The sequence below is a fragment of the Phoca vitulina genome, unplaced genomic scaffold (assembly GCF_004348235.1).
Source record: "Phoca vitulina isolate PV1807 unplaced genomic scaffold, GSC_HSeal_1.0 scaffold2, whole genome shotgun sequence".
In the NCBI taxonomy this organism is placed as follows: domain Eukaryota; kingdom Metazoa; phylum Chordata; class Mammalia; order Carnivora; family Phocidae; genus Phoca; species Phoca vitulina.
The window spans coordinates 94,864,549-94,892,210 of record NW_022589705.1 but is presented as its reverse complement, the minus strand read 5'-3'; the positions used below and the strand labels follow the sequence as shown (position 1 = coordinate 94,892,210).

The following is a 27,662-nucleotide window of genomic DNA, read 5'->3' as shown; positions in this document are numbered from 1 at the left end:
AAGAACGCTGTATACTTCCAGCAAACATTCATCTGTCTTTGTCCTCACTGCTAACAGGAAATTAAATGAGAAAAACCAGCTGGGAGGCTGGGAGGAACAGGTCATCACAAACTGAAAGAGACTGTTTCAGTTTCCCACCTTTCCCTTTTCTCCTCTAGAAGTCAAAAAATCTTCTAGTACATCAAAAGCTTAAAGACTGATCCAAAACAATCATCTTTCTAACTTGAAGAAGTGATGCTGGTGTTCTGGAATAACTGCTGCAGCCAGACCCTGCCCCACTTTTCAAATCAATCATCTGCTACATAGACTTGAAAACTCTGTAGTGCCAGGAGCAGCAATCTTAACCAGCTACACGGATATGCTAAGTACTGGCCCTGGGTTGACACTCTTACTCAAGCAGAGTGTCTGAAGCACTCTCACCACCATTTCCTTCTGCATATGTTCCTTAAAAGCCCTCCTTGTGATCCACACTGATCCCAACTGTGAAAAAGACCCAAGCCAGCTTAACACCCAAACTCCAGTTAAGTGATGTGGATCCCTCTTACAGTTTCTAACAACTGTTTGTGTAGAGCTTTTGTGCCATGAGAAAACACACAAAACCTAGCTGGCAGGGGAGGACCTATTTTACAAATCAGTGGTGGCCATCTGCCCTACGGAAGCAAAGCATGTTAGTTAGGGCATTAGAGACTTGGGGGAGGGGAATTTCCAGCCTGCTCTCACTCTTACTGCCCCACTGTACCTAGCTTTCTAGTGCTTTAGAAGGTGGGTAACAACCCAACCCCAAATCAATGGGTTCTTTCTAAAAAACGAATTCTGTGATAAAATCCCTAGTTAGTAGAGGATAACTGATTGCTAATGAAAACAACAGGTCCTCACCACAATGATTACAAACTAGAACATGGCTGAATATGTACATTTAGGAAACCAACTCAAATTGAGTTCAAACACTTCTAGAACACTCTGCCCAGTAATCATAGGAAAAAATAACCAGCGACAGGCTGGAGTGAAGATTCCGCTCTCCCCATACGGCTGACAACAAACAAATCGCTAGTCTGACCTGGTGTCACATGCTGCAGAGCAGATTTCAAGCAACACTGCCTGCTCCCTCAGAAAACAATGTGCTGGGAGCCTGGGCTTTACAATAAATGGTTCAACCAATTTGCAGTGCTCGCTGGAAATACACAGAATTCTCGATGCCTGGACTGTAATTCTTATTTGGCAAATGATTTTATTATAAACTGGTATCATAGTGAATCCATTTTCTTTACGGGTTTTCTGCTAGTATTTAATGGACTGTCAGGATAATTTAGATTTCATCTATTTAAACTCATTCAAGCCCAGCTCCTGATTGTACAGTAAATGGAACATATTTCTATTCACAGAAATTAATGACAGTTAATTGTAGTCTGCAGTTCTCAATTTTGTAAAAGCAACTGTTCCACAGTTCAAGCACCAAGCTACAGAATTTCCCACACCAATTACTTTTTTGTACTTTATAGGCATCCACATCTTGTAAGCCTTTTCTTGTAAGACTAATGTATATATTCATATAATATTTCTATCCATTTAAATATTTATTACCAACTTTTCAGAAAGAGGACTTAAATATAACTAAAGGCTGGGAAAATAAAAGTTTAGTTGTCAGTCTGAACAGAAAGATGCTCAATTATTATGGAGTTTTTTAGCTAGCAAAACTGAAGATTAAAATTTCCTGCTTTACATATTTTTTTTACTTACTATTGGACAATTCTCTTATATATTTCAAATAAATCACAATGTCAACATTAATTGAGATTTATTAAAAGTAGGCTAAACTTACCATATGGATTTAGATATACAAACAAGATACATGACACATATTAATAAATACCGTACTGAATTGCTTCTGAGACTGATACTCTGTTTAACAGAAATCTACCTCTGAGTTTTATTTACCAGACAACACAACAATCCCATGAGTGATTTCTCTTCTTGAGTGATTAGTCTTTCACCTAAGCATCCACACAGCTGTGTAAGAGATGCTTAAAGGAGAAAAAGGCATGAAAAAAAGCACCTTAAAAGAAACTTATCAAATCAAGACCCAAATAATTATAAGGCAAGCATCCAGAATTTGCTGCCCCACAACTATAACCACCAGAGTCATAGACTGACAAACTGCAATCCACACAAAAGAGAAGTAAAGGAAAACCCAAGCTACCCTTTCCATTCCTTTTTTCAACGTGATATTTACGTCTACTCAACTGGGTCCTGAATCTTCTATAACCACATCATGCCCTGTTCCATGAAATTCTCCATGCTGCTGCCCCTAACAGAGACGCCCTGCCTCTACCTGGTCCTACTGTAATTCTGCCCAAACTCCAGGACCCAAATCAAGGTCCTCATGTCTTACCCAGTATCACCGACTTACAATCCGTCCTGTTCAGCTGGCGTCTGCCCACTCACCGCCTGTTACTAACATGTAGTAGTACTTGAGTAAGTGTCATTTCTCCCTACAAAATGAAGGATCAAGGACTAGAATCCTGTCTACCTTTGTATCTTGCCCTACACCTCACCTCCACAAAATGCCCTGCAGAAAGTTAGATATAGAAGATCGCGTTCTTATGTTATTAGCTGATCAATTCGAAGCTAATACTATTGCTGACATCTAACATACCCCATTAAATTCTACTAGCTTATTCAAACACTATTCCAGGCCTTAAATTTAATTCTCTGCTTTACAGAAATCTTTAGTTAGTTTATATAATCTATATAAACCTCTAAGGGCAAATCAAACCTATTCCCTGACTCTCTTATTCTATCTGTACCTCTTCCCTCTCACCCTTAAATCCTTATTGTTTTAATTTGGGTTTTTGTTGTTGTTGCTGTTACTATTGTTTAGTTAGGTGCTTATTTCAAAATTAAAGTCAAAAACTAAAGATATTTTAAGAATAACTTAAAACTTGCAGTCAATTTCACATGACTGAATAAATACTGAGACCTCAAATTTTCATAACAGATCTTCAGCCCACCGTGAATTGTAAAATGTCATTTTCTAAGTACTCAACAGGTATTTAGGGGGGGAAATTCCACCTATACAACAATTTCCAATAATCTATCTCCTTAGGATTCTACATGTGGTATTTTGCTTTAGAACATATACATCAGGGGCGCCTGGGTGGCTCAGTCGTTAAGCGTCTGCCTTCGGCTCAGGTCATGATCTCAGGGTCCTGGGATCAAGCCCCACATCGGGCTCCCTGCTCCGCGGGAAGCCTGCTTCTCCCTCTCCCACTCCCCCTGCTTGTGTTCCCTCTCTCGCTGTGCCTCTCTCTGTCAAATAAATAAATAAAAATCTTTAAAAAAAAAAAAAACATACACATCATTCTCAGGCTAAAAAGTATTCTACTGGGGTGGCAGGAGGGAGTAGGTGAGCTCTTGTCTGGTAATCTGCCATCCACCTGTCACTTTTATAATCAAAATTAGCAAAGATCTATGCAAGGTAGCAGTATTTAAAATATCTAAATGCCTCTTGATTCCCAAATGAAATGAGAGATTTAGTTTATTGTTTAGACCATAAGAAGTTCTGGATGTTTTCTACCCGAAGCTGTACTCAACACACTTCAAAAAAATGATTGCAGCTGCTTTGGGCCAATATAACACTTAATGAGACTTTTACTTTTTGTAATTTGTACCTTGTAAAAATCATGTTTTGAACATCTGCTGAGATGAAATGAATCAGAACTCTGGTGGAAAAAAATTAGACTTCTCCATTTTAACTGAAGTAGTAACAGACAAATCCTGTCGAGATTACATTAAAGTTAAAAAATGAAGATAAATATATTCTACAAGAAACAGAATTCATAAACTCCTAAAACATTCACACACAGACTTACTGGGCACCAGCTACATACCAGCTAGTGTCAGAGATACTAAGATGAATAAAAATATTGTCCTTCCCTTGACAAGTTCACCATTCTAATATCAGAACCAGACATGAAAACAAATAAGTAACTATATGTCTGCAATAATTTTAATTGCACTTGGGTTTTAGTCTCTGAGCATAACATTCATTCCCCCACCCTTTTTTTAAGATTTTATTTATTTGACAGAGAGAGACATAGCGAGAGAGGGAACACAAGCAGGGGGAGTGGGAGAGGGAGAAGCAGGCCTCCCAGAGAGCACAGAGCCCGATGCGGAGCTCGATCCCAGGACCCTGGGATCATGACCTGAGCCGAAGGCAGACGCTTAACAACTGAGCCACCCAGGTGCCCCTCCCCTTCTTCCTTAGTAACAGAATATCTGATGTCTAGCAGGGCCTGTGGCCCCTTAGAATAAAGACCACATTTCTCAGCTTCCCTTATAGCCGATTTTATAATATGACTAAACTCTGGTCAAGGGATATAAACAGAACTACAGAATTTCAACTTCTGGAAACTGATTACTGAAAAGAAGAGGCCCTGCTCTCCTTACCCTTCCAGTTAGCCTAAAGGCAAATGTATTGGCTGGAGGTGGAGCATGAAATAGATCAAAAATGACAATGGGGGTCGCGGAGACACACGAAGGTCGGTGAGTTGGTGTGGAGTTCGTCTCGGCATGCGTGGCGGTGCTGGGATGGATTCCTCCTCGTCTTCATCTGTGGCGGGTTTGGGCTCGGTGGACCCACAGCTGCAACATTTCATCGAGGTGGAGACTCAGAAGCAATGCTTCCAGCAACTGGTGCACCAGATGACGGAACTTTGTTGGGAGAAGTGCATGGACAAGCCTGGGCCAAAGCTGGACAGTCGGGCTGAGGCCTGTTTTGTGAACTGCGTTGAGCGCTTTATTGATACAAGCCAATTCATCTTGAATCGACTGGAACAGACCCAGAAATCCAAGCCAGTTTTCTCAGAAAGCCTTTCTGACTGACCTCAGCATTACCTCTTTGGAAAAGGAAGGTAGTTCAAGAAATGAAGAGCGGTTGATGGGATAGTTGAAGAAAAGGCTATGGGGGAATTGGCTCCCACCTTTGTCATTCTTGGGACATCCTGTCATCTGAGAATGAACAAAGATCAATTTTGGGGGGGGGAGGGGTGAAGGTCATATGTGTACTTGGTTGTGTTTTTTAATGCTAATCTTGTGAAAACAATTGACAGATGAATGGAAAACTCTACTAGATGCATATTACTGTATGTGGGACTATGCTTTCTCAAAGTCCCATTAACTGCTCCCTATAATTTTGATAGTGGAACTGCTTTCTATAATTTGATTGTGGGACCACATTAGGTAAAATCTGTCATTTGTGTGGATTCATTTCAGATTTCTGGGGAGACTGGCTATACATCTTTGTGTCTCTCAGAAAGGGCAGCAGTGGGAGAAGAGTAATTTGGTACTTAACTATAGGCCTCCTTATCTAGTGTTTTGACTATCAGCACTAGAAAAAAATCTATGGGATGTTCATACAATACACTGAGCTTTCTAGATTCTCTCCCTCCCTTATGCTGTGGTTTTCTTTAATGTATAAGGTATAGTCTTGAGGTAGTACAGGTAGCCTAAGTGTCTAGAGGCCTTTTGTTATAAAGGAATCTAGCCAGTGAACATAATTCTCATTACTAAACTGCCATGAGGAAGAAGCTTACTTACCCTGTATATCAGGGTCCGAAAAATTCAAAGATGTGCCTAAATAGGTTATAAAGATTTACGCCAGGCAAAAACTAACAGCAGTTTCAGGTAGAGGTGCATGTTAATGTTAATCAGTGTAGACTCCATTTATTGCATTCTTTTGATCACTGAAATAAAGGCTTCTACAAAATTAAAAAAAAAATGACAATGGGAATGGAGGCCACATGCAATAAAATTAACAAAACCTTTGACTGTAGCTAAAGAACCAGACCAAGAATTTACTATTCACAATTCAGCATTTCTGGCCATTGTACACAAATATCTTTAAATTATTTTAAAATGGAGCAAAATAGGGGCGCCTGGGTGGCTCAGTTGTTAAGCGTCTGCCTTCGGCTCGGGTCATGATCCCAGGGTCCTGAGATCGAGCCCCGGATCAGGCTCCCTGTTCCTCGGGAAGCCTGCTTCTCCCTCTCACACCCCCCCTGCTTGTGTTCCTCTCTCGCTGTGTCTCTGTCAAATAAATAACAAAATCTTTAAAAAAAAAAAAAAAAATGGGGCAAAATACTTAAACCACATTCATGAACAGAGTGACATCCAGAACAATGATTTGGGGAAAACATTCTAATTTTTTTTTAATAGTTAAAGCTAGGAAGGAACAGATAACCCTAGCAAGTGTGTAAAAACATACAACACAGTGCTCTCAATTCAGAATGACTAAAACAGTTTGAGTAGATAGCATACTATTACCTTCCAGTAGGATTAAGAATCAGTCCCTACAGGCAGATAAAATAAGGCAGATAAAATAAGGCAGAACAAAGTCCACAACTGCCTCCCTGAAGAGACTTCACCAAGCTTCTAGTGCTGACTCTACCCCAAAGGTTTCACAAGTAGGAATAAGGGACGGTAACTTCTGCAAACTGACTGGCATGTTGTGTGGAAGGCAGTTTGATGGTGTCTGCTGGTACCACTCTGGCGCTCCCTTTTCTTCTCCACTTCCACACGGGTTTGATTTTAGGACTTGAGAGAATATGTGGCTGCTCCTCCAACAAAATACAGGGGCCACTGATAACCAAATTTTCTGGAACGTTTTATTATTTATGAAAGTTAGAGCTGACCAGAATTCATACTACACTAAACTCTCAGATTTTACTTCATACTAGAAAGAAGGCATTCTCTCTAATGTCACAGCTTTATCTCCTCCTTTCCACGCCATTAACTATGGATAAAAAACAGAGCACACGAATGTGTCTGATCCATTCTCTGAAGTGAAGATTTACTATCCAAAGGTGACACAGAGTCTCCTGCTCTACCTAGAGAACACTTCTCCAGTTTCAAAACCAGAAATTCAGTCACTTGCAGAGGCCAAAATCCCATGGTACATCAGGGGTAATTGAAAAGAATTACAATGGCACTACATTAAAAATCTTTGGACATCCAGACATACCCTTTAACTCAGCAATTCTATTCCCAAGGAGAGTGAGCAGAAATGAATAAATGCTCACCATTGTTGCTCATAAAGGAAAATATTTGGAAAGAACCTAAAATCCAACAATATACAACTAGTCACACGATGGTATCTATCCATTAATGCAGGTGCACCTAATGTTTTTCAGGCAGCAAGGGACTTTAACAACCTATACACAACTCTTCAAAAACAATTTTAAAGTCACAAAAAAAATGAATTAAAATATTTATCACAGTATGAGAAAAAATATTTATAATCTATGTACTTTATTGACTCCTTAAATAATAAAATTTATTAAAGGTTATTCCCTTAATAACCTCCATAATTTCAAAGTTGTGATGAACATAAACATTATTCTCAGATGTTTTTCTCTGTGTTACGTGCTATGGGAATGTCTGTGGCTCATTGTGGTGTCACAGGTACTACCAATATCCCTACAGTTTGTTGCCTATCTTCATAACTGAAACATAACTGAATGCTGAGTGTCATTTGAAATGTAATGAAGTTCACAGTCTTCTGAATTATATTCACAGTTCCCTGGGTTGACCACGGACCCTTCCAGGTTGAGAATGCCAGTATTATTGGTATTAGAAAGCAGCAGTGATTCAGATTTATAATTACTGGCATGGCAATAAATTCAGGACATGTCAATTTCAAAAGCATTATTACAAAACAGGGAGTAGCATAACCCCACACCTGTTTACTAAGGAAAGTGATAATACAACAAAATATTAACAGCAGACTCATGGTTTTGAGATTTTTAACTTTTGCTTATCTGAATATTTTAATTTTCTTCCCTGAAAATGTATTATTTGCTCATCCAAAAGAAAAAAGAACAAATGCAGGAGGGGAAATATGGGGGAAAGATAAAAAGAAAGGCCTATAGCCAAATTTCAAAAATACATTCACAGGGCAAAGGCAAAAGGCAGCAGGTGAATTCAGAGGCAAGAACATTGAAATGGGACCACTGCTCATCAGTTCAGAAACAACACTGAAAAGGGAGTTGGTGATCCATGTGTGGCTGTACCAGAGGCCACAGCACTGAGTATCCTAGCAGCTGGGGGGCGGGGGAGAGGGGCAAGTAAGAGAAGTAAAATATATGACAAAATTGCTGCTTTCTACAAACAAGTAGCCTCCACCAATCAGGATAGGAATGCCAAAAGCACTGCAACTCCATCATGCCAAATATCTGCTTTCTGGATAGTTGCAAACTTCAAAAGCATTCTAGTTTATGAGCCTGAAAGATAGCCCAGGGTTTTTCTCCCTCAAAATGTCTCTTTTTCCAAAGAAGACATCCAAATGGCCAACAGAAAGTGCTCAACATCGCTTGACATCAGGGAAATCCAAATCAAAACCTCAATGAGATACAACCTCACACCAGTTAGAATGGCTAAAATTAACAAGTCAGGAAACAGCAGATGTTGGCAGGGATGCGGAGAAAGGGGAACCCTCCTACACTGTTGGTGGGAATGCAAGCTGGTGCAGCCACTCTGGAAAACAGCATGGAGGTTCCTCAAAAAGTTGAAAACAGAGCTACCATACGACCCAGCAATTGCACTACTGGGTATTTACCCCAACGATACAAATGTAGTGATCCGAAGGGGTACGTGCACCCCGATGTTTATAGCAGCAATGTCCACAATAGCCAAACTATGGAAAGAGCCAAGATGGCCATCGACAGATGAACGGATAAAGAAGACGTGGTGTATATATACAAAATGGAATATTATGCAGCCATCAAAAGGAATGAAATCTTGCCATTTGCAATGACGTGGATGGAACTGGAGGGTATTATGCTGAGTGAAATCAGTCAGTCAGAGAAAGACATGTATCATATGATCTCACTGATATGAGGAATTCTTAATCTCAGGAAACAAACTGAGGGTTGCTGGAGTGATGGGGGTTGGGAGGGATGGGGTGGCTGGGTGATGGACATCGTGGAGGGTATGTGCTATGGTGAGCGCTGTGAATTGTGCAAGACTGTTGAATCACAGACCTGTACGTCTGAAACAAATAATACATTGTATGTTTTAAAAAAAGAAGATAGTAGGAAGGGAAAAATGAAGGGGGGGGGGTTCGGAGGGGGAGACGAACCATGAGAGACTATGGACTCTGAGAAACAAACTGAGGGTTCTAGAGGGGAGGGGTGTGGGGGGATGGGTTAGCCTGGTGATGGGTATTAAAGAGGGCACGTTCTGCATGGAGCACTGGGTGTTATACGCAAACAATGAATCATGGAACACTACATCAAAAACTAATGATGTAATGTATGGTGATTAACATAACATAATAAAAAAAAATGTCTTCTAGCCAGTACAGAGAGCAAACTGGAAATCTGATGTCCATTGTCCAGCCTGAAATTTGAGGTATAAAATCCCCTGTAAGGAAGAAGCATAACCTCCCCCTGAGTGCTGAGTGCTGCTAGAGTTAATTCTCAAATACAAACCTCAAAACTTTAGGTGTATTTTTGCACCATGGAATCGTGGTAATTAAAACACTACTTTTTAGCTTTTTATTGTTCCCAACAATATAAAAACACAGCATAACAGGTGAGGCATTTTTCTTTGACATTTCCCTTCCCTCTACTAAAGAGAAAAAAAGTATAATTATACAAAGTATTGTTAACATTCCTTCAATCAATTTGGTAATTGTACGTACAGTACCTATGTTTTACAATACCAGCACAAGAGGATGACAGGACAAGCATGAAAACTAAATACCACCTAATAAAAATAATAACAGCCTGCCTCAGAGCCTACAGTCACGCACAGCGTTACTAATGGAGCACAAATTAAAATGTTAATTAAAAGCTGAGAATAATGAAAAGTAACATACTGAAATATTAAAAATCTATACTATAAACTCACTCCATTTCCCCTTTTTAAAAGGAACTTAAAGCCATAATCAACCCCCACAACATTTTTTTTTTTTTTACAATATCTCTATTGATCAGTTGAGCCACTAACACACCATCTGTCAAGCATCAACATCTGCCCAGCACACAAAGAAAGCCAGAACAATGCCTACAGCCTTCAGAGGGAATATAAAACAACTCTATCTTTGCCTTTTACAGTTCAGTTTACACATTTTACTAATTATCACACTAGACATCACTGAAGAGGTGTTCCTTGTAAAGGCAAATGAATAAGGAAATTTAGAAATATAAGTGAGAAAATAAATTTAGGGGTCAAATGAGTGAACAAATGTAGAATTTCTTTCATATGTAACATATAGTATGCTGCCTAATTAGTTTGAACACATATTTAATGGTGAAATAATGAAAAAGATTTAAAGGTACTGGATATTTAATACATTCATAATGATAAAGGTAGAAGTCTATCCATTTCCAGGCATTTTAAGCATTAACTTAAAAGAACCATGTAACTTAACTGCTCCCATCTATTTTTGGTACTTAAAAATCTATTAAAAAATTTATACTAACACAAACATATGAAGGAATAGAAAGCATATTTTTATTTTTGGTAGTGTTTGCAGCATTCAGACATCTTCAAAGCAAAACTCATGTACACAAGTATCTATTCTATAGTATTTAAATGTTTTACAAAAGGAAATCATTCTTATATACATACATTTTAAAGTAATTCAACAAACATAAACCCTGTTCCATCTTTAAATTCACAGACAATGTTTTTAATCTTGGAAAGTCTGGTTTTCTCAGCTGGTGAAGCTGTCAGAATAAATAGAAGGCAGCATCTGGAAAGATGACAAACACATGGGTCAACGTCAACTACAAGCCAATCCCTGTCAAGAGCGGAGCCAAATTCCTGCATTTCAATTTCAATGATGCTCTCCAACTCAAATACCACCATGCCACTTCAAATCAAAATTGTTTCCTTTAAAAAAGAGCTTTTTACAAAACTGATAGAGTATAACAGATTAAACAACTCTTTCAGCAATTTCCTCAGCTACTACAAAGCGAGGCATCGATGTATAATTATAATAAAGGGAACATTTAACAATTAATTGAGCCAGAAAAAGCTAAACCTCCAGAGCTTAGGAGTTCAAACACTTGCTCACCAAGCATAAGGGCCGAGGATTTTAACATAACTGCAGGAAATCTCAGTCCAATTACACTCTAGGTAAATATAAATCTTGTTCCACTGTGACTGGGACCCTATTCGTCACAGTCCATCAGGCTGATTTTAGTATCCAGCTTGGAGATTCAAACAAAAGAACCCCCACCCCCTCTGTTGTCTCTCCCCCACGCTGTGGTGTTAATCCAGTTCCTCCAGGTTCCGTGCTGGACAAAGAAGATCTCTGGAAGGCTGCTGGCTTGCTTTTATAACCAACCAACAAATAAGACTCCCAAAACATATCACACAACTGTGAGGTGATAAAGTCTCTGAAAATATTAATGATTTGTGCCAGTTTATAATGGTGACATATTAACTAATTTACGTTTTTTCCTCATTCAGTTTCTATGTAGAGGAGATGTACATACACTCAAAAAGAAAACAGAAATAAACATACAGGGCTTCAAGTGGCATCATTTGGGATGGCAACTACTTCACAGGGAAATCTTCCCCACTGGTAAACTTCTTTTTTTTTTTAAGTAATCTTCTATACCCCATGTGGGGCTCGAACTTATGACCTCAAGATCAAGAGTTGCATGCTCTATCAACTGAGCCAGTCAGGCGTCCCATCCACTAGCAAACTTCTTGAGAAGAATTTATACTGAATTAATGGGGGAGGGTGGGATGGAGAGCCCCACGACTTTATTCATAAGGCATCTTTCTATGCCTCATAGCGTTTGATGGGAAGCAGGAAAAATTACAACTTAATGCCAACAAGTTTCAACAATACAAACAAGTAAAAATTATTTTTAATTTAACCGGATAAATAAAGCAAATTACATTTTTAAAGGTAGCACAAAGCACTTAGTAAAGTAGTGAAAGAATTTTTATTTTTATTTTTTTTATTTGACAGAGAGAGAGAGAGAGCACAAGCAGGGGGAGCAGCAGGTAGAGGGAGAGGGAGAAGCAGGCTCCCCGCTGAGCAGGGAGCCTGACCTGGGGCTTGATTCCAGGACCCCGGGATCATGACCTGAGCCGAGGGCAGACACTTAACCGACTGAGCCACCCAGGCGCCCCAGCAGTGAAAGGATTTTAAGGATTATTAGAACAGACAAAATTGGAGGTTGAGGCAGGCAACTCACAGAGCACAGACTGGCACCACGGCCCGCAGGTCAAACCTGAACCACTGCCTGTTTTTGTAAGACCCACAAGTAAGGAATGGTTTTTACATATTTTAAGGGGGGGATATTTCTTGACATGTGAAAGTAATACGAAATTCAAACGTCAGTGTCCACAGATAAAGTTTTATATCTGTCTACTACTGCTCTCATGACACAAGGGCAAAGCTCAGCTGGTACAACACAGACTCAATCGCCTACAGCAAAGCTGCAAATATTTACTATCTGGCCCTTTACAGAAAAAGTTTATTGAACACTGTTCTAGAATTGCTCACTAAATAAGTAAAGCAGCTCAAAGGATAATGTAAATTTTATACCATGGAAGACGACAATGTAAAAGGGCTTTCATTTGAAACTGTCACATTTGCTCAGGAACATTGTTTATAAAATGCTCAAGAATTTTTCTAGAGGTTAGTATCAAGTACACTAGCCTGCAACATACAAAATAAACCTTTTAGCCAAAGTCTTTATAAGGACAGTAGAGTGCCTCTAATATCATGACTCCACGTTCCTCAAATCATCTGTGAATCTAGAGATGGCAAAAGTTCTCTCCCATGATCGCCCCCAAGAAAAACACTGTCAACTGATCAGAGCACTCCTTCCAAATGTACTACATTCAGCCTCAATCACCTGGAAAAGGAGATGAATCTGTTTGCCATCTAATTTAGATGATCTATTTTTCTCATCTGGTTTGGTCTTCTTTACTGTTCATTCTCCCGTTATCATTGCTCTTGTACCATCTTGTGTTAAAACCATGTTCAGAACTTGAGAGGATAACCGTGAAATGAAAGTACAACAGGTAAGCTTGCTCTCTGTTATCTGAGCACCGGCCATTAACAAGCCAAGCTACATACCAGCAATTTATATATTTTTTTAAGATTTTATTTATTTATTTGTCAGACAGAGAGAGCACGCACACAAGCAGGGGTGTGGCAGGCAGAGGGAGGAGCAGGGAGGCAGACGCGGGACTCAATCCCAGGACTCTGGGATCATGACCTGAGCAGAAGGCAGCTGCTTATCGGACTGAGCCACCCAGGCGCCCCTACATAGCATCAATTTAAAAAAATAAATAAATAAATTAGTGGGCTTCTAAGTTTTTTTATCAACATGTTGAGTACAAAGGGCTCTTGATAAACCCTGCACCCCACATTTTTTTTTAACTTCATATAATGTTTTAATAAATTAGCTAGATAGATGCAGGCTCTACTGTGACCAAAAAAAAAGAGAGAGAGAAAGAGAGACAGCTTTCTATGTTCAACATGATATACTCCAGCAAGGGGCTCAAGAAGTAGTAACTAAACTTGGTGACCAGTACGACCAAAACAAAAGCTCTCTATCAACTATGCCAAACTCAAACCATAGCTAGAGATAAGTCCAATTCGGATTCAGACACATAAAGACACATAACCAGGAATGTACCATGAATGACCCACCAGAATGAGATCCTGAACAGCCAGAGCCTAGACCAACAGGAGCCACATTAACACCGGCAGAGGTATTTGAGAGCAATGTCTGCTCTCAAAAACTTTAGCCAGGAATTCCATGGGTTTTCCACACTTTATTGAGATATTTTTTGAGTATTTGCGCTGGCAAAGCAGCTTCCTAAGAAAAATTTTGTATGAGCCTCCTCCTGTGTCACTGAATAACTTCATAATAGGTCACTAGTCAGGCAACACAGTAAAGCTAGTGAGCATTCCACCACACATTTTAAATATCTAAAGGATTATACAGGGCTAAGAAAATGAAAGAACACAAAATCCTAACAGGGTCAAAGATTCTCATCTTTGGAATCACATGCGTCTTAGGATCTCCATCATATTCAACAGTCTTCAGAGGCAAACTTGAAATGAATGTTTTAAAAAGGGAGGGGAGCAGGCAGTCAAGCTTAAGTGAGTGGCAGACTCTTGTGGCTGCCAAAGAATAGATGCCGCAAGGTGAGAAGCCATCTCCTTTTGGAGTTCTGAAGACAGAAACTAGTGACTATAAATTTCTTCCTTTAGTAGGTGTACATATCTGGAAAAATTGAAAGATTGAAAAACCTGTGATTAAAAATGAAGCAACCCAAATTAACTGGGGTGGGAATTACCTCCTTAAATTGATATGCACCCTTTATCCCTGCAAAGATTTAGAATTAAGAAAGATTTAAGAGAATCAATACTATATTAACATTTTCTGGGTTAATAAAGAAAATAAGGATATATGTGATACTTTTATTCTCTTTATAGTTAGAATTTGGCTTATTAACAACAGACCTGTAATTCCAATTTTGAGAAGTTAACACTTACCTAGGACTTTATTATCGGCCTGGCCCTTTCTAAAGAAGCCCTGCGTGTCTGTGTGTTCACTCACTTAATCCCCATCAGAGCTCTTAGGGTGGGAACCCCAGATCCCCATTTTGCCAATAAAGAAACAAAAGCACAGAGGTTTGTTCCTTGTCACCTCCAACCATCCTCAGTGGCTGAACTAGCTGGACTGCGCTGGGCTGTCTCTTTGTGTGAAATGGATTCAAACATGCAGTCAGGATCGAAACCTCAATGAGCTTATGCCCAGCACTGAAATATCTAAGACACCTTTTGAGGTTCACTTCATTTATAGGTCTAATTCACTTCACTTATAAGAAGAATTAAGTACTTAAGAAGGTTTATGTTAATAGATCCCTTAACAATAGAAATCAAATATTAAATTATTTAATAAACAAGTCTAAATGCTGAAGATATTAACTACTTTATCAAAAAGACCAATTATAATTCAAAAAAGCCTCAAAAGTGATTTTTTAAATTTATTTAACTTACAAAAGGGTTAAGGTAAGTAAACTGAACTTTTTTAAGGTAGAGCTGTGTCCTTTAATTTATAACTTTAACAAACTGAATACCGAAGTCAACTTTTTTGTATGCATATTTGCGTGTGCGCGCGCGCGCTCGCAGTCTTTTCTACACATAAATATCAGCCTTAAAAGACCCTTCCCAAGAAAGTTCTTAGATTAACTGCTCTGTACATGTGTTTACTGCCCAACTCCTATAGGAGACAATGCTGTTCAAGAGAGTCTGCCCAAGAAACACAGCTTTGCGTTCAAAAAACTTTAATAAAGACAATATGCTCACTTATATTAAATCACAAAAACTATGTATTTCTCTTTCAGTTGCTGAGTTAAGGGTTCAAACTGAGTAATCAACATTAGCCTAAATATTCTGGAACAACTTACCTCTCCTGGCTCAGCTTACTTCCCATAATTGTTATGCATTTACCTTTTTAACAATCATTCTGTGTGTGTGTGTGTATGACAGAATATTTCCAAAAGCAGGCAAGATGTTAACTTATTTTAGGCACAGGGAAAAAAAAAAAAACAAAGAAAAATAACAACTAATTCTATCATTAGCATTTTCCAAGAAATAGGCCTCTTTCTAAAGGTGTGTTTTGGGCATTATCTCAGTATTTTATGCAAACGCCCATCCATTCTTGGCTTTAACAGTTCTGTCACAGTCCCATGCCATCTTACAAACTAGCTGTGTGACACTGGCTTCTGTGTCTTCCTCTCCTTATTGTGTAACAAGGAAACAATGACTTTTTAAAGGACTAGCAACAACGCATGTAAAGTAAGCCCAGTACCGGAAAGAGCAGATGCTTTAAACGTGGTGGTTAGTTATTATCCATGCTTACAGCTTCCTCACTCCCTCATGTGTCTCCTTCCACCCAAGTTCACAGTTACCTCTGCAATCAAGCACTTTACAAGATCCAAATCATTCCCAACTGACTAGTCGACTGCTCTGTTCCTCCTGAACCTTATGTGCTTTATTTCACATCAAAATCTCAAGCCATGAAAGCATATCTTCCTTCCCCACCTTTTTCTCTCTCTCTTTTTTTTTTTTTTTGTTTCTGGAGCTGCCTAAATTCTAGTCTGCCATAAATGAGTGACAGGTGTGCTGGGATGCTGGCCTCTCAGTCCTCAAGGCAATGCGCTCATTTTCTATTTGTACGTTAACTCTAGACCAGGAACACTGGTCTAGATCAGTGATTCTCAAACTTTAATGTGTATTTAAATCACCTGGGAATCTTATGAAAACAAAAACTCTGATTCAGCATATCTGATGTGGAACCTGAGATTTTGCATTTCTAACCAACTCTCGTGGGATGCCAATCTCTGGCCAACACTTGGAGCACCAAGTATCTAGAGGACATGTTCCACTATACTTAATGATCCTTCCCTTATGAAATCAAAAAAGATAGAATTAATTAGTCTCAAAATTTCCTTCACTCGTCATTTTTTTGTTACAGTAACTTTAGAACAGTTTCTTTTGTTCCTTCTACCCTCATAAAGTAGTAACTCTTACTGTGCTAAAAAATTCTTTCACATACGCAGAAGTTGCTAACATCCTAATATGCCCTAAAAGGCAATCACCCCCATGAAGGGACACCTGGGTAGCTCAGTTAAGCAGTCTGCCTTTGGCTCAGGTCATGATCCCAGGGGCCTAGGATCAAGTCTCACATTGGGCTCCTTGCTCAGCGGGGAGCCTGCTTCTCCCTCTGTCTGCCACTCCCCCTGCTTATGCGCTTGCTCACTCTTTCTCTGACAAATAAATAAAATCTTAAAAAAAAAAAACAAAACAGGAAAAAAATTAATGTATCTACAACTAAAAGCACACTAGAATGTGATTGAAAACAAGAAATAAATTTTCACAACTGTTCTAAGGACACATAACTAAGAAAGCTGATGTGCTCACTCAAACCTGAGTCTACCTAGCAACAAAGCTCTTCCCACCTCTTATGGACTGAACTGTATCCCCGAAAATTCAGATGTGACGTCCTAACCCCAATACCTCAGAATGTGACCTTACAAGAAGAAAAAAGGATCACTGGAGACGTGAGAGTTACAATGAGGTGGACTCTCATGCCATAGGTAGCAGGGTGATGGCCCTAATCCACCATGATCGGTATCCTTATGCAAAGGAGAAATTTGGGCAGACACAGAGACAGACACAAATGGAGACTGCCATATGAAGACTGCAGGTATGCTAGCATAAGTCAAGGAAATACCAGAAGCTCAGAGAGACCTGAAGAAACAGATCTTTCCTCTTGTCTTCAGAAGGACCATGACCCTGTTGACTCCTTCATCTTGAAGTTCTAGCCTCAAAACTATGAGACAATGTATTTCTGTTGTGGTACATTTTTATGGCAGCCCTAGCAAAGGCATACACTGCCTCACTGCGCTTCCTCCTCCCAAATAAAAGGTCTAAGATGATTATGCAGACATGCAATCAGAGCAGAGTCTAGAATGCCAATAAAGATCTTGGGCTTGATCTTACTGCCAACAAAGGATCCACTGAAAGGCATTAAGCAGGTTAATATCAGGTTCATTGAGTGCAAACAAACTTGTAACACATGTCAAACCATTCAAGCTGGGCCTAAACATTCTTTTATCCAGAATTTATGTTTCTTATTACACAAAACATATTCTTGCAATCATCAGAAAAACTTGGTGCCTCAACCCAAAATAAGAATGCCACAAGACACCTTCATTTGCGTGTCACATCTACCTAAAACTCTTCTACAAGTACAAGAGACATAGATAAAAAGTTACAGATCAAATGCAGTTTTATTTTCTACAAAAATTCATGTACTGGAACACCAAGTGGCAGAATTTTATTTTGCTTTATTTTATTTTCGCTTTTATTTCATGTTTGTCTTAGTGACTGCCATAGATAAGCTTTCAATTATTCGGAGAATCAAGATTTTGAAACCAAAGTCAGGTTCTTACCAGGTCTGAGCACAACCCTCAATGAACAATCAGTAACTAAATGTTAAGACATGCCATTTGCTAAAACAATGGGGACTCTCTGCCCTCTTTAACTGGGAACTTGAATCAAAGGGAAATTATCCACTGGGAAAATAGTTTCATGTTTTGACTTTTTAAGTAAATTTTTCATTGAGGTATAACACATACACAAAAAGTGCAAAGCATGGTAAGTCCCACAGTGCAAATAAACCCGTACCTGGCAGTGCCACCATGAAAGAGAACATGACCGAGCCCTGGAAGGTGCTCTTCATGCCTCGTTCCAGACACTAGGGCCCGTCAGCCTAACTACCACCTGACTTCAAAACACCAAAGACTGGCCTGGAATCATACAGTATTAGACTTTTTTTGTGTCTACTCAACATGATGCTTGATTAATAGTCTACTGTTAACTTCAGTAGTTGTTTAAAAATATGTACATTCCATTCTCATTAAACCAGATTCCCAGGTTTTATTTTGTTTAGTTTGGATTTTTTCCAGCTTAAATTCCACTTGCATCAAAGGAAATTAACACCTCAATGTTCAATGTATACTCAGTTCTAGTTTCTAGGCCTTTTTTTCAGATCAAGTCCCCAGTTCCTAATAAAGGTGGAAATTCTGCAAGTAAAAGGAGGAAATGTTTTATTTCACCTAAGATTTCATAAACCACAAACTTAAAATTCTTTGTCTACTATATATAAAATTTATCTTCATGAAAAATAACAAACTTTTTCGTAAAGGTAGAAGGAACACAGATGCAACAAACTTGAAAATCCTGAATCTTGATTTCTTCCCCCCTTCTCATGTATGATGAAGATTTCTGTTATTCTAGGAATATATCTAGGGTAAATGGGAAAGTCAAACAGATGTAGCAGTGGATATGACAAAATACAAGAAATACAGAACCAACTTAACAGGCATTTTTTTAAAGAACATGTTTCCTTATCAAAATAGCAAGCAAACTGACATGCCATAATGAAAAGGTATCTCTCAATAATTTGAATTTAATTTTTTTACTGTTTTACCTGATCAGGAATAAAAAAAAAATCATAGTATCTAACTGAAAATAGTGAATACACTATTAGTAAGAATGTAAATGGGTACAGCTACTTGCTATGGAAAATGGTTTCGAGGTTCCTCAAAAAGCTAAAAACAGAACCACCATACAATCCAGCAATTCCACTTCTGGGTATTTAGCTGAAGGAATGACTATCTAGAAGAGATATCCACACCCTTATGTTCACTGTAGTATTATTCACAACCTAAGATGAATAGATACAGAAAACATGGTATATAGATACATATTATCTGGCCATAAAAAAGGGGCGGGGGAGAGGGGGATCCTGACAACTGGATGAACCCTGAAGGCATCACGCTAAGTCAAACAGACAAAAAAAGACAAATACTGCATGGTGTCCCTTATATGACACCTACCTCACTGAAACAGAGAACAGATTAATGGTTGCCACGGGGAGGGGGTGGGTGGTGGGGGGGAATGGAGGGCATGGGTGGAGGTGGTCAAAGGATACAAACCTCCAGTTATAAGATGAAAAAGTTCTGGGGATATTAAGTACAGCACGGTGACTACAGTTAACAATACTGCATTGTATGTCTGAAAGTTGTTAAGAGAGTAAATTTTAAAAGTTCTACACACACACACACACACACACACACACACACACACACTAGTACCTACGGGTGGTGATGGATGTGTTAACTAGCCTTACTTATTGCAGTAATCATTTTGCAATATATACATATTTAAAATCACTACATTGTACATCTTGAAAAACATTAGATGTCAATTATATCTCAGTAAAGCTGGGGGGGGCGGGGGGGAGAGGGAGAAAATAGTGGAAAGAAATTAATATGCCACCCACAGCAAACTTCAGAAATCAATATCCTATGCTAAAAAAGCCCATAAGGGAAATCTGGCTGCACACAGCTGTGTAATAAATCAATTTGTTACCGTGACAGTCATCTCAAAAGTAGAGTAACGGTTGAAAGATAACAAAGAAGTTAGATTAGACATGGGGGCATATATAATAGAGCCCCACAAGGTTTTTGTTTTGATTTTTATAACAAGTCTGTTAAATCATTCATTGGCAAATAAATGATTCAAGATAGACTTCCATATTCTAACTTATTCCATTATTCATCCATCCATTCCATTATTCTAACTTTGACATCATTAATCAGTCAATAAATGTTTGAAAAGTTTTCAGAAATTTATTTATTCAACAAATATTTAAAAATACACACTACATGTACATTACTGTCATAGGTGCCAGGAATTCAATGATAAGCAAAAAACAGACTTTCTGCCTTTATGGAGGAGAGAGACAGATATTAATCCTGAAATAAGAGAAATTAAAAGAAAATTATTAGTTGTAAGTTCTACAAGAGAAGATACATAATGCTACGACAGTGTTTATTAAGGAAATCTGTGTAACCTGGGAGAGGAAAGGCAGTAACACTGAAAGGGGAGGACTGAAAAAAGGACAGGAATTAAGTAAGTCTGTCTGTGTGTATATGGGGGAGGGGTTCACTAGCCTGAGGCAACAGCAAGTTGCAAGTGCAAATGGCCTGAGGCAGGAGGTAACAGGGGCAAAAAGTAACTGCAAGTCCATCATGCTGAGCTCCTGAGGACAAAATAAAAAATAACTCCAGAGATGAGGAGCAGGGGCAAAAAAGAGCTAGTTGTGACCATGCACGAGAGTAAACTTTAGCTAGTGACAAATTGTAAATAATATCCATTTTCTCAATAAAATCTCATTCTTCTCAGACCAAATAATCTGAAGAACACTGAGAGGTCAAGGTCAGTCCCCTTACCAAAGAGTCACACATCCATTGGACCTGGCAATGTGCAAACCCCAGGCCACAACACTGTCACCCACCCGAGTACAAGGGGCACCTCACACAAAGTGGTTATGATCTGAGTGTCACAGAAAACTTTCACATCACTTTTGGTTTTCATAGATTCTTTATAACATATTTAGCTTCAGGAGAGAGCATATCTTTTTCATATTTCACAAAGGTCCTCAGATTTACGAAACAATGCCTGCCTTCATAAATTACTCAGTTCAACTCCAACACTTCAAGAACTCACTGTAAGCAAGCCCCGAGTGACGCCCCTTCACATACTCTTCCACACATCAAGCAGAGGAAGGGCTTCTACTATCCACTAGAAGGTGCAAGATCAATGTGCAATGGCTCCCAAACCCGTTCCCTCAAAACTGGTTTCTCTTAGGGAGATAACCAGCAGAAACAGGGCACCACAATCCCATAAATGGGGAAAAGAGCAGATTTGGTGGGTTGTTTTTTTTTAACGTTATAAAGGACTTCTCAGGGTCATTAACTATGAATCTCTTATGACCGGGACAGTATGTACAGCACTTCCCACACATGTTTGACTACAAATATTTGAGGAAAGTATCGCCACTGACACAGGAGTAACATTCCCTTGAGAAGGGCGGGCATTCGGTACTGCACAAGGCAGTAGGCCTTTTGACAATGATCCAGACGATCACATTACCAAACTGAATTGTTATGTATCATGAGAAAAGGATAACAAGTAAGATCTTTCCTTATTTTTAAGTTATGATACTATATAATCTCTATCTAAAGAAGTTAACACATTCTGTTCCTTTCCCACGATTTAGAACTGAATAGGTCGATAGCATGTAATGTGTGGTAACTCTGTAATGAGATATTCTTCAGTGGCTCAGATACTCTTACTGTCCAATATCTAAGTCTTTTAAATCTTAGACACTGACGATATTGTGACCCACACATTACTAGATCTCTACCGCAGAGCTCTAACTTGCCTAAAACCTAACGCTATACTTTTATGTCACGTATCTCCTCAGTTAATCATCAATAAACTGTAGCTGTGACTACAAGTTTATCTATGTAAGTCCTAATACTGTTTATCTTTTGAAATTCAAAACAAATTCCTATACAGGGGGAAAAAAACTCTGGTACTTTACACAAAGTTCAGAAAAGTTACAGTACTCCTCAGTAAACAACTGTACAGGTTAACGATATAATGTAATTTCTCTAACCTCCCTTTCCTGGAAGAACACCAAACTGGGAGGCTTTTAATCTCTTAATTACACCTCATGAAATTCATGTCACTTCTCAGCATTATAAGTAATTCAAACAAACCGACTTTAACTAGTTTTACTGACTTCCTTAAGAAAAATACCTTAACACACACAACACATGACATGAAAAAAGAAAAGTTCTGTGGGGTGCCTGGGTGGCTGAGTTGGTTGAGCCTCTGACTTGTGATTTCAGTTGGGGTCATGATCTCACAGGTCGTGGAATACAGCCCCAACTCCGGCTCAGTGGGGAGTCTGCTTGGAATTCTCTCTCTCCCTCTCTCTGCCCCTCCCCCCACTAGTGCGCATACATTCTCTCCCTCCCTCTCCCTCTCTCTCAAATAAATAAATAAATCTTTAAGGGGGGGGGGGCAGTTTTGCAGGTGCCCGGTAGGTTCTCAATCACTGGTTTCCCTGCATCTCATCTGAAGGCTGGGTCTGTCTCTCTCTGAACAATGCTATAAACCTCAATACACTGAGTAAACTATAGTACATTTTCTGGAAAACAAAGCAAGTTAGTTGTCTTCAGCAACTTCTATTATCACTGGTTAGAGATTCTGAAGCTCGACTCATTGGGAAAGGAGGTTATCAGGAGAAATAAACTTTGGTCTAAAGGCCTTTAAAGATACTTCTTCAGCTTCTGCTCACTCTGCAGTAATGTGAAACATCCCGCTTCTAAGAATCTTTACTAAGGTTTACTTATCCTACCACGTATTCTATTCTGCAGGGTCACCACCGCCTAATTGTGTTGAAGATAAAGAGCAAGGAGGAAATCAAAAAATGAAATCTACTGAGGAGATGGTGAAGTGAGAGAAGTAGCACAAGGACACAAGGAAAGAAACTGACAAATGCACAAGGACAGAAGACCAAGTTGAGGTAGACACAAGCAAGAAGCCAGTGAATCCAACTGCCCCGAAGTGGGTCAATGTGTTTCCTACCTTGATTTTTTTTCTACCCAAAACTACTGTATCTCCTTTTCTGGGTCCCCTGCCTTCCCTAACGTGTAAAGAGGCCTGTAAATGCTGATGTCATTTCTCCACCACAAACACTGTGCTCCTTACCTCCTGGTCTGTAGACAACATCATCCTCAGTGATGTAAGAGGTTATCTCGCCGGTGTCTGTCCTTTCATAACGAGATTTTTTTTTCGGTGGTTTCTTTTTGTTCTTCTTCGTGGACTCCTCTGTGGTGGCACTATTGTTGTCATTATCCTCATCTTCGCTGTGGTCACTCTCAGCATAATTTTTGGCTCCTCCTTCCAAGGTGCAGCTCCTACGTGGTCTTGAATTCTCACCCTCTCTTGCTTTGTCTCGTTTATCTCTCTCTCGGTCCCGATCTCGGTCCCGGTCCTTCTCTTTGTCTTTGTCTTTGTCTTTGTCAGCTGTCATGATTCGCCACGTGCCTTCTTCTGTCCTCTCACGGCTAGGCCTCCGTGAAAGGTAGACAGTAAGCCTGGGCTTCAGTCTTCTGAATTTCTCACTCAATTCCAGGGAAAATCCAACCACTCCAACTACCCCAACGTTTCAAAAACGCTAGGCAAGAAAAGAGAGAAAGAGAAATTGATTTTACTTTAACATTTTCTCATATTTCCTTCCTAAAATAATGTTTTGTTAAATGAATATCTTACTTACTCATGTTTTAGCCCCAAAAACCTGCCAAACCATTGGAAAAAAAGTTAGGACAAGTGATACAAAGTTTAAGTATATAAAGTTTTTGGCCTCAGCTAGCATATGGTTTGGGATTTAATACCACATCAATAATGAAAACATCTCAATGCAAAATAGTAAACCATATTTTCTGTATATCACTTATTTTCTTTTTTTGAAGGAAAAAGTAAAGTGTACCCTAATACACAACATAAAAGGAGCTTCACAACCCACAACTTTAATTTACAAGGGCAAGAACCTATATACTAAAACTATTTCCACCTGGGGGAAAAAAAATAATTTGGATAGCCTGGAAAAATGTCTCAAGATGTCTCTCAGAGGGAACTATCTTCTAAGACTCTTTCTAGCCACATCTCCAAATTTCCAGAGCTCCTCTCAAGAATAAACACAGGCATTGACTCAAATAAAAGTGATGACCCTCAAAGCAAGATTCTTTTGCCTTCAATCACAATTTTTCCCATCTTTGAAGTCTACTACTCTAGTTATTTTCCAGGAAAAATGGTATCTCTGCATTATCTCTGCCTTAACAAAACCAAACAGCTTCCAAAAACAACCTTCCATCTTTAGGGAATAGTAGGTGGTTTTTACATTCTTTCAAATTTCCACTATAAATAATTTCCCTAGTAAACTCCTCTCTAGAACTAAGCCCAACAAGGAAAGACTGAAGTTTTTAAGACTTTACAATGAGAAGAGAGAATCTCCAATTCCGATCCAACACAATTCTTATAAAAAATTTTATAGTGCAGTGGGAGGACGATGACAGACAGACATGGACTGTTTTGTTTACAAGTCAGTTTTGGGACAGTCATAATTACCAGTAATTTATCTTTTGCCGTCCTGTATCATCTTCCTCAACATCTTCTCTCATTTGTTCAACGATCTATACTAAACACTATCTAGGTGCCAGGTCTTCGGAACTGAAGATACAATGAGGGAAAAGCTCAAGAGTCCTTGACCTCAATGCTCTAATGCAAAAAAAAAAAAAAAAAAAGGCAAACAACTGATCAATATGAGAACCATCTGTTTCTTATGTTACTAGGGCCAGACAGAAAATGACATATGCAAATAAACAAAAGATTGGTCCTCTTTACTTAGACAACAACAAACAAATAACTTGCAAATACATGTCTTAAACACAGAGAAAATTCTATTCGGTCACGCCAAAACCATAAAAATTATCATATACTCACTCCAAAGCTCTTAGGTCAAATCTGGCACCAGAAAACACCTCTCCACAAGCACCTCAAATATCCTTACCTGTTCAAGAAAATATAAAATAATCACAACCACCTTTGGGAGACAGACCTATGAAGGAGCAATAATGCTGACAATTTAAAACAAAGTCCGAAGGGAGAAAGCATGTAATACAGACATGTACTACAGACATTTCCTTCTACATAGGAAATATGCTTCTAGATAGGATTTCAATTTTCTAAACATATTTCAAGAAAATGAAAAATTATCCCAGTGTCTGCAAAAGTTCTGCCTAGATGAATCATCTTCTAAACAGACAGTAATATACTCCCAAGTCCCTGTAGGCCACTAGTGTTAGCAATTGAAAATACACAAAGAGACATATTACTTTCTCCACTGGGCTTAAGTTTAAAGCATGAACAAGCCAATCATGCAAGAAAGAAAACTATCAGCTAACACCGTTGTTAAAACATTCCTCTTTGACACTGTAAACATACCAAGGTCTACTGGGAATCTAAAAAGAACAAGCAGCTTAGGCTGAAAACCTCTCAGATATAGCTCAAGGACAGACAACTTACGAATTTAGGAAAAAGATCATTCTCTCCAGGGTTAACAAGATAACCAGAAAATTATGTAAAAATATTATTTCAGCACTCAAAAAGGAAAGAAATATTAAGTCCAAATTGTACATTCAACACTACTCCTTACAAAATCATATACTAGCTTCTTTTTACAAAGAAATTTGAGTTATTTCTGCCAAGAGTAAGCAAGAAAGAAAAATTCAAGAAACAACAGACACAAAATAAAATCCCGTGTGTGTATCCAACTTTCAGTTAACTAAAACAGTGATAATCCAAAGCAAAAGTCAACCAATTACCATTTACATTTGGCTCTAAAATACAGTGCAACAGGGATGTATGTTTCTTTTCCTCTGCATTTACCATACTAATCAGAATTTTTCTGAGCCTCATTATACAATGACCAACACACAATAATAATGTGACATTTGAGGAAAGGGACCCAGAGAGAAACCAGATGGCAATGACAAGGGTAGTTGTCACTTCAATTTGCTAGAAATGATCTACCAATACAACAACATCATTTTTGTTAACAATAAGGGGTTTACAAAGCAGGTTCCTGCCATGATCTCATTCAATTCTTTCTCTCAACAGCTCAGTCAAGTGAACCAGACAGAAGTCACCGTCCCCACTTTATAGACTACAGAAGGGAAACCGTGAAGAAACCATGTGCACGAAGCCATACAGCCAATTATTCTGCCAAAGTAAACCCCATCTGACCTGACTGCAACCTACTACTCAGGTCATAATCTGTGCCCCCAAGGTCACCAGCTCTTCATAGGTACTAACTTTTCCTGCACGCATCCAGGCTGATAATTTGCAGAGACAGATTTAGGAAACACACTCACTTTGCCCTTCCCTTCCCCAAAAGAAATTTCTGTCCAGTAACAAAGACAAAAATATTGAGGGTATTTCTGTCGATTCACTGCTTAACCCAGTTAAACAAAAACCAGTATAAGATACTTTATTTTTTTAAGATTTTATTTATTTATTTGAGAGAGAACGAGAGCGAGCGCGCACGTGCACACACACAAGTGTGAACGGGGCGGGGGGCGGTGGGAAGGGCAGAGGGAGAGGGAGAGAGAATCCCAAGCAGACTCCCCACTGAGCTCAGAGCCCCATGTGGGGCTCGATCCCATGACCCCGAGGATCATGAGTTGGACGCCGAAATCAAGAGTTGGACACTTAAATGACTGAGCCACCCAGGCACCCCTATAAGATACTTTAATAACAAAAAAAAGAGAGAAAATCTAGTCTAGAACACGTTCAGATTCACAACAGTCTTCATCTGTTCACTGAACAAATGTCTACCAAATGCCTACTGTGCACTAGTTACTGCTCTAGGTGTGAGGGAAGCAGCAGAAAACCGCACACAAACTTCTCTGCTCTGGTGGAGCTGATGTTCCAGGGAGTGGAAAAAGACCATAATCAAAAGAATGATATGTATATAGTACATGAAAAGATCTTAAATGGGGAATCCAATGGGGGGGACACAGAGTGTGGGAGAATTGTAATCTTAACTGATGGTGAAGGAAGGCCTCAGGCTTTGCCCCAAGCAAGAGTGTTAGAGAAAAAGCCATGAGGGCACATGAAGGGAGAGCATTCCAGCAGAGGGAGAGGAGGTACAAATGTCCAGAGGCAGAAATGAGCTGAGCACACTCAAGACACAGGAGGGCAGTGGTGCTGCAGTGGCATGAGGAAGAGGGAAAGTGGTGGGAGATGAGTTCAGAGAGGTGAAGGGGGAGGGGGGCTGGATCCTGCCTTGTATGCCAGTGTAAGGACTCTGGAGCCTTTACTCAAGTGCCACGAAGTGACATGAAGTGACTCGAATGACATTTCAGCCACTGCAGGGATCTGAGTAACAAAGAAAGACATGATCTGACTTGTGTTTAAGATCACTCTGGTCATTGAGAAAAAACCTAAAGGGATGCAGGGGTTGCAGCATGAAGACCGGTGAGGGAGGAGGCTTACTGCAACAAGCCAGGTAAGAGGCGAAGGTAGTTGGGATGACCCAGCACGGCAGGGGCAGAGAAAGGGAGGGAGTCTTATTTTCTATGTATTTTTAAGGTAAGTCTCAAACTGGATGTGCTGACAAACTGGGAGG

The 27,662-nt window shown here is 39.3% G+C and overlaps 2 protein-coding genes across 5 annotated transcripts in view; one reads left to right on the top strand and one right to left on the bottom strand.

The window, feature by feature from the left end:
• Positions 1-27,662, bottom strand: part of RERE (arginine-glutamic acid dipeptide repeats) — a 415,425-nt gene that overhangs the window by 236,161 nt on the left and 151,602 nt on the right. For 2 of the 4 annotated variants that reach the window (XM_032394228.1, XM_032394236.1), the window contains exon 2: positions 23,183-23,651. In XM_032394228.1, coding sequence (XP_032250119.1) covers positions 23,183-23,507 — 325 coding nt within the window. In that variant the 5' untranslated portion in view covers positions 23,508-23,651. Of the gene's footprint in view, positions 1-23,182; positions 23,652-24,601; positions 24,920-24,976; positions 26,499-27,662 lie in introns of those variants that run through there. The other 2 variants (XM_032394219.1, XM_032394246.1) reach the window with 2 other exon arrangements.
• On the top strand, positions 4,254-5,893 carry LOC116625608 (mitochondrial import inner membrane translocase subunit Tim8 A-like). The gene has a single exon (XM_032394296.1). It carries the CDS (start codon positions 4,570-4,572, stop codon positions 4,879-4,881), a length of 312 nt encoding a protein of 103 aa, XP_032250187.1. The 5' UTR covers positions 4,254-4,569; the 3' UTR covers positions 4,882-5,893.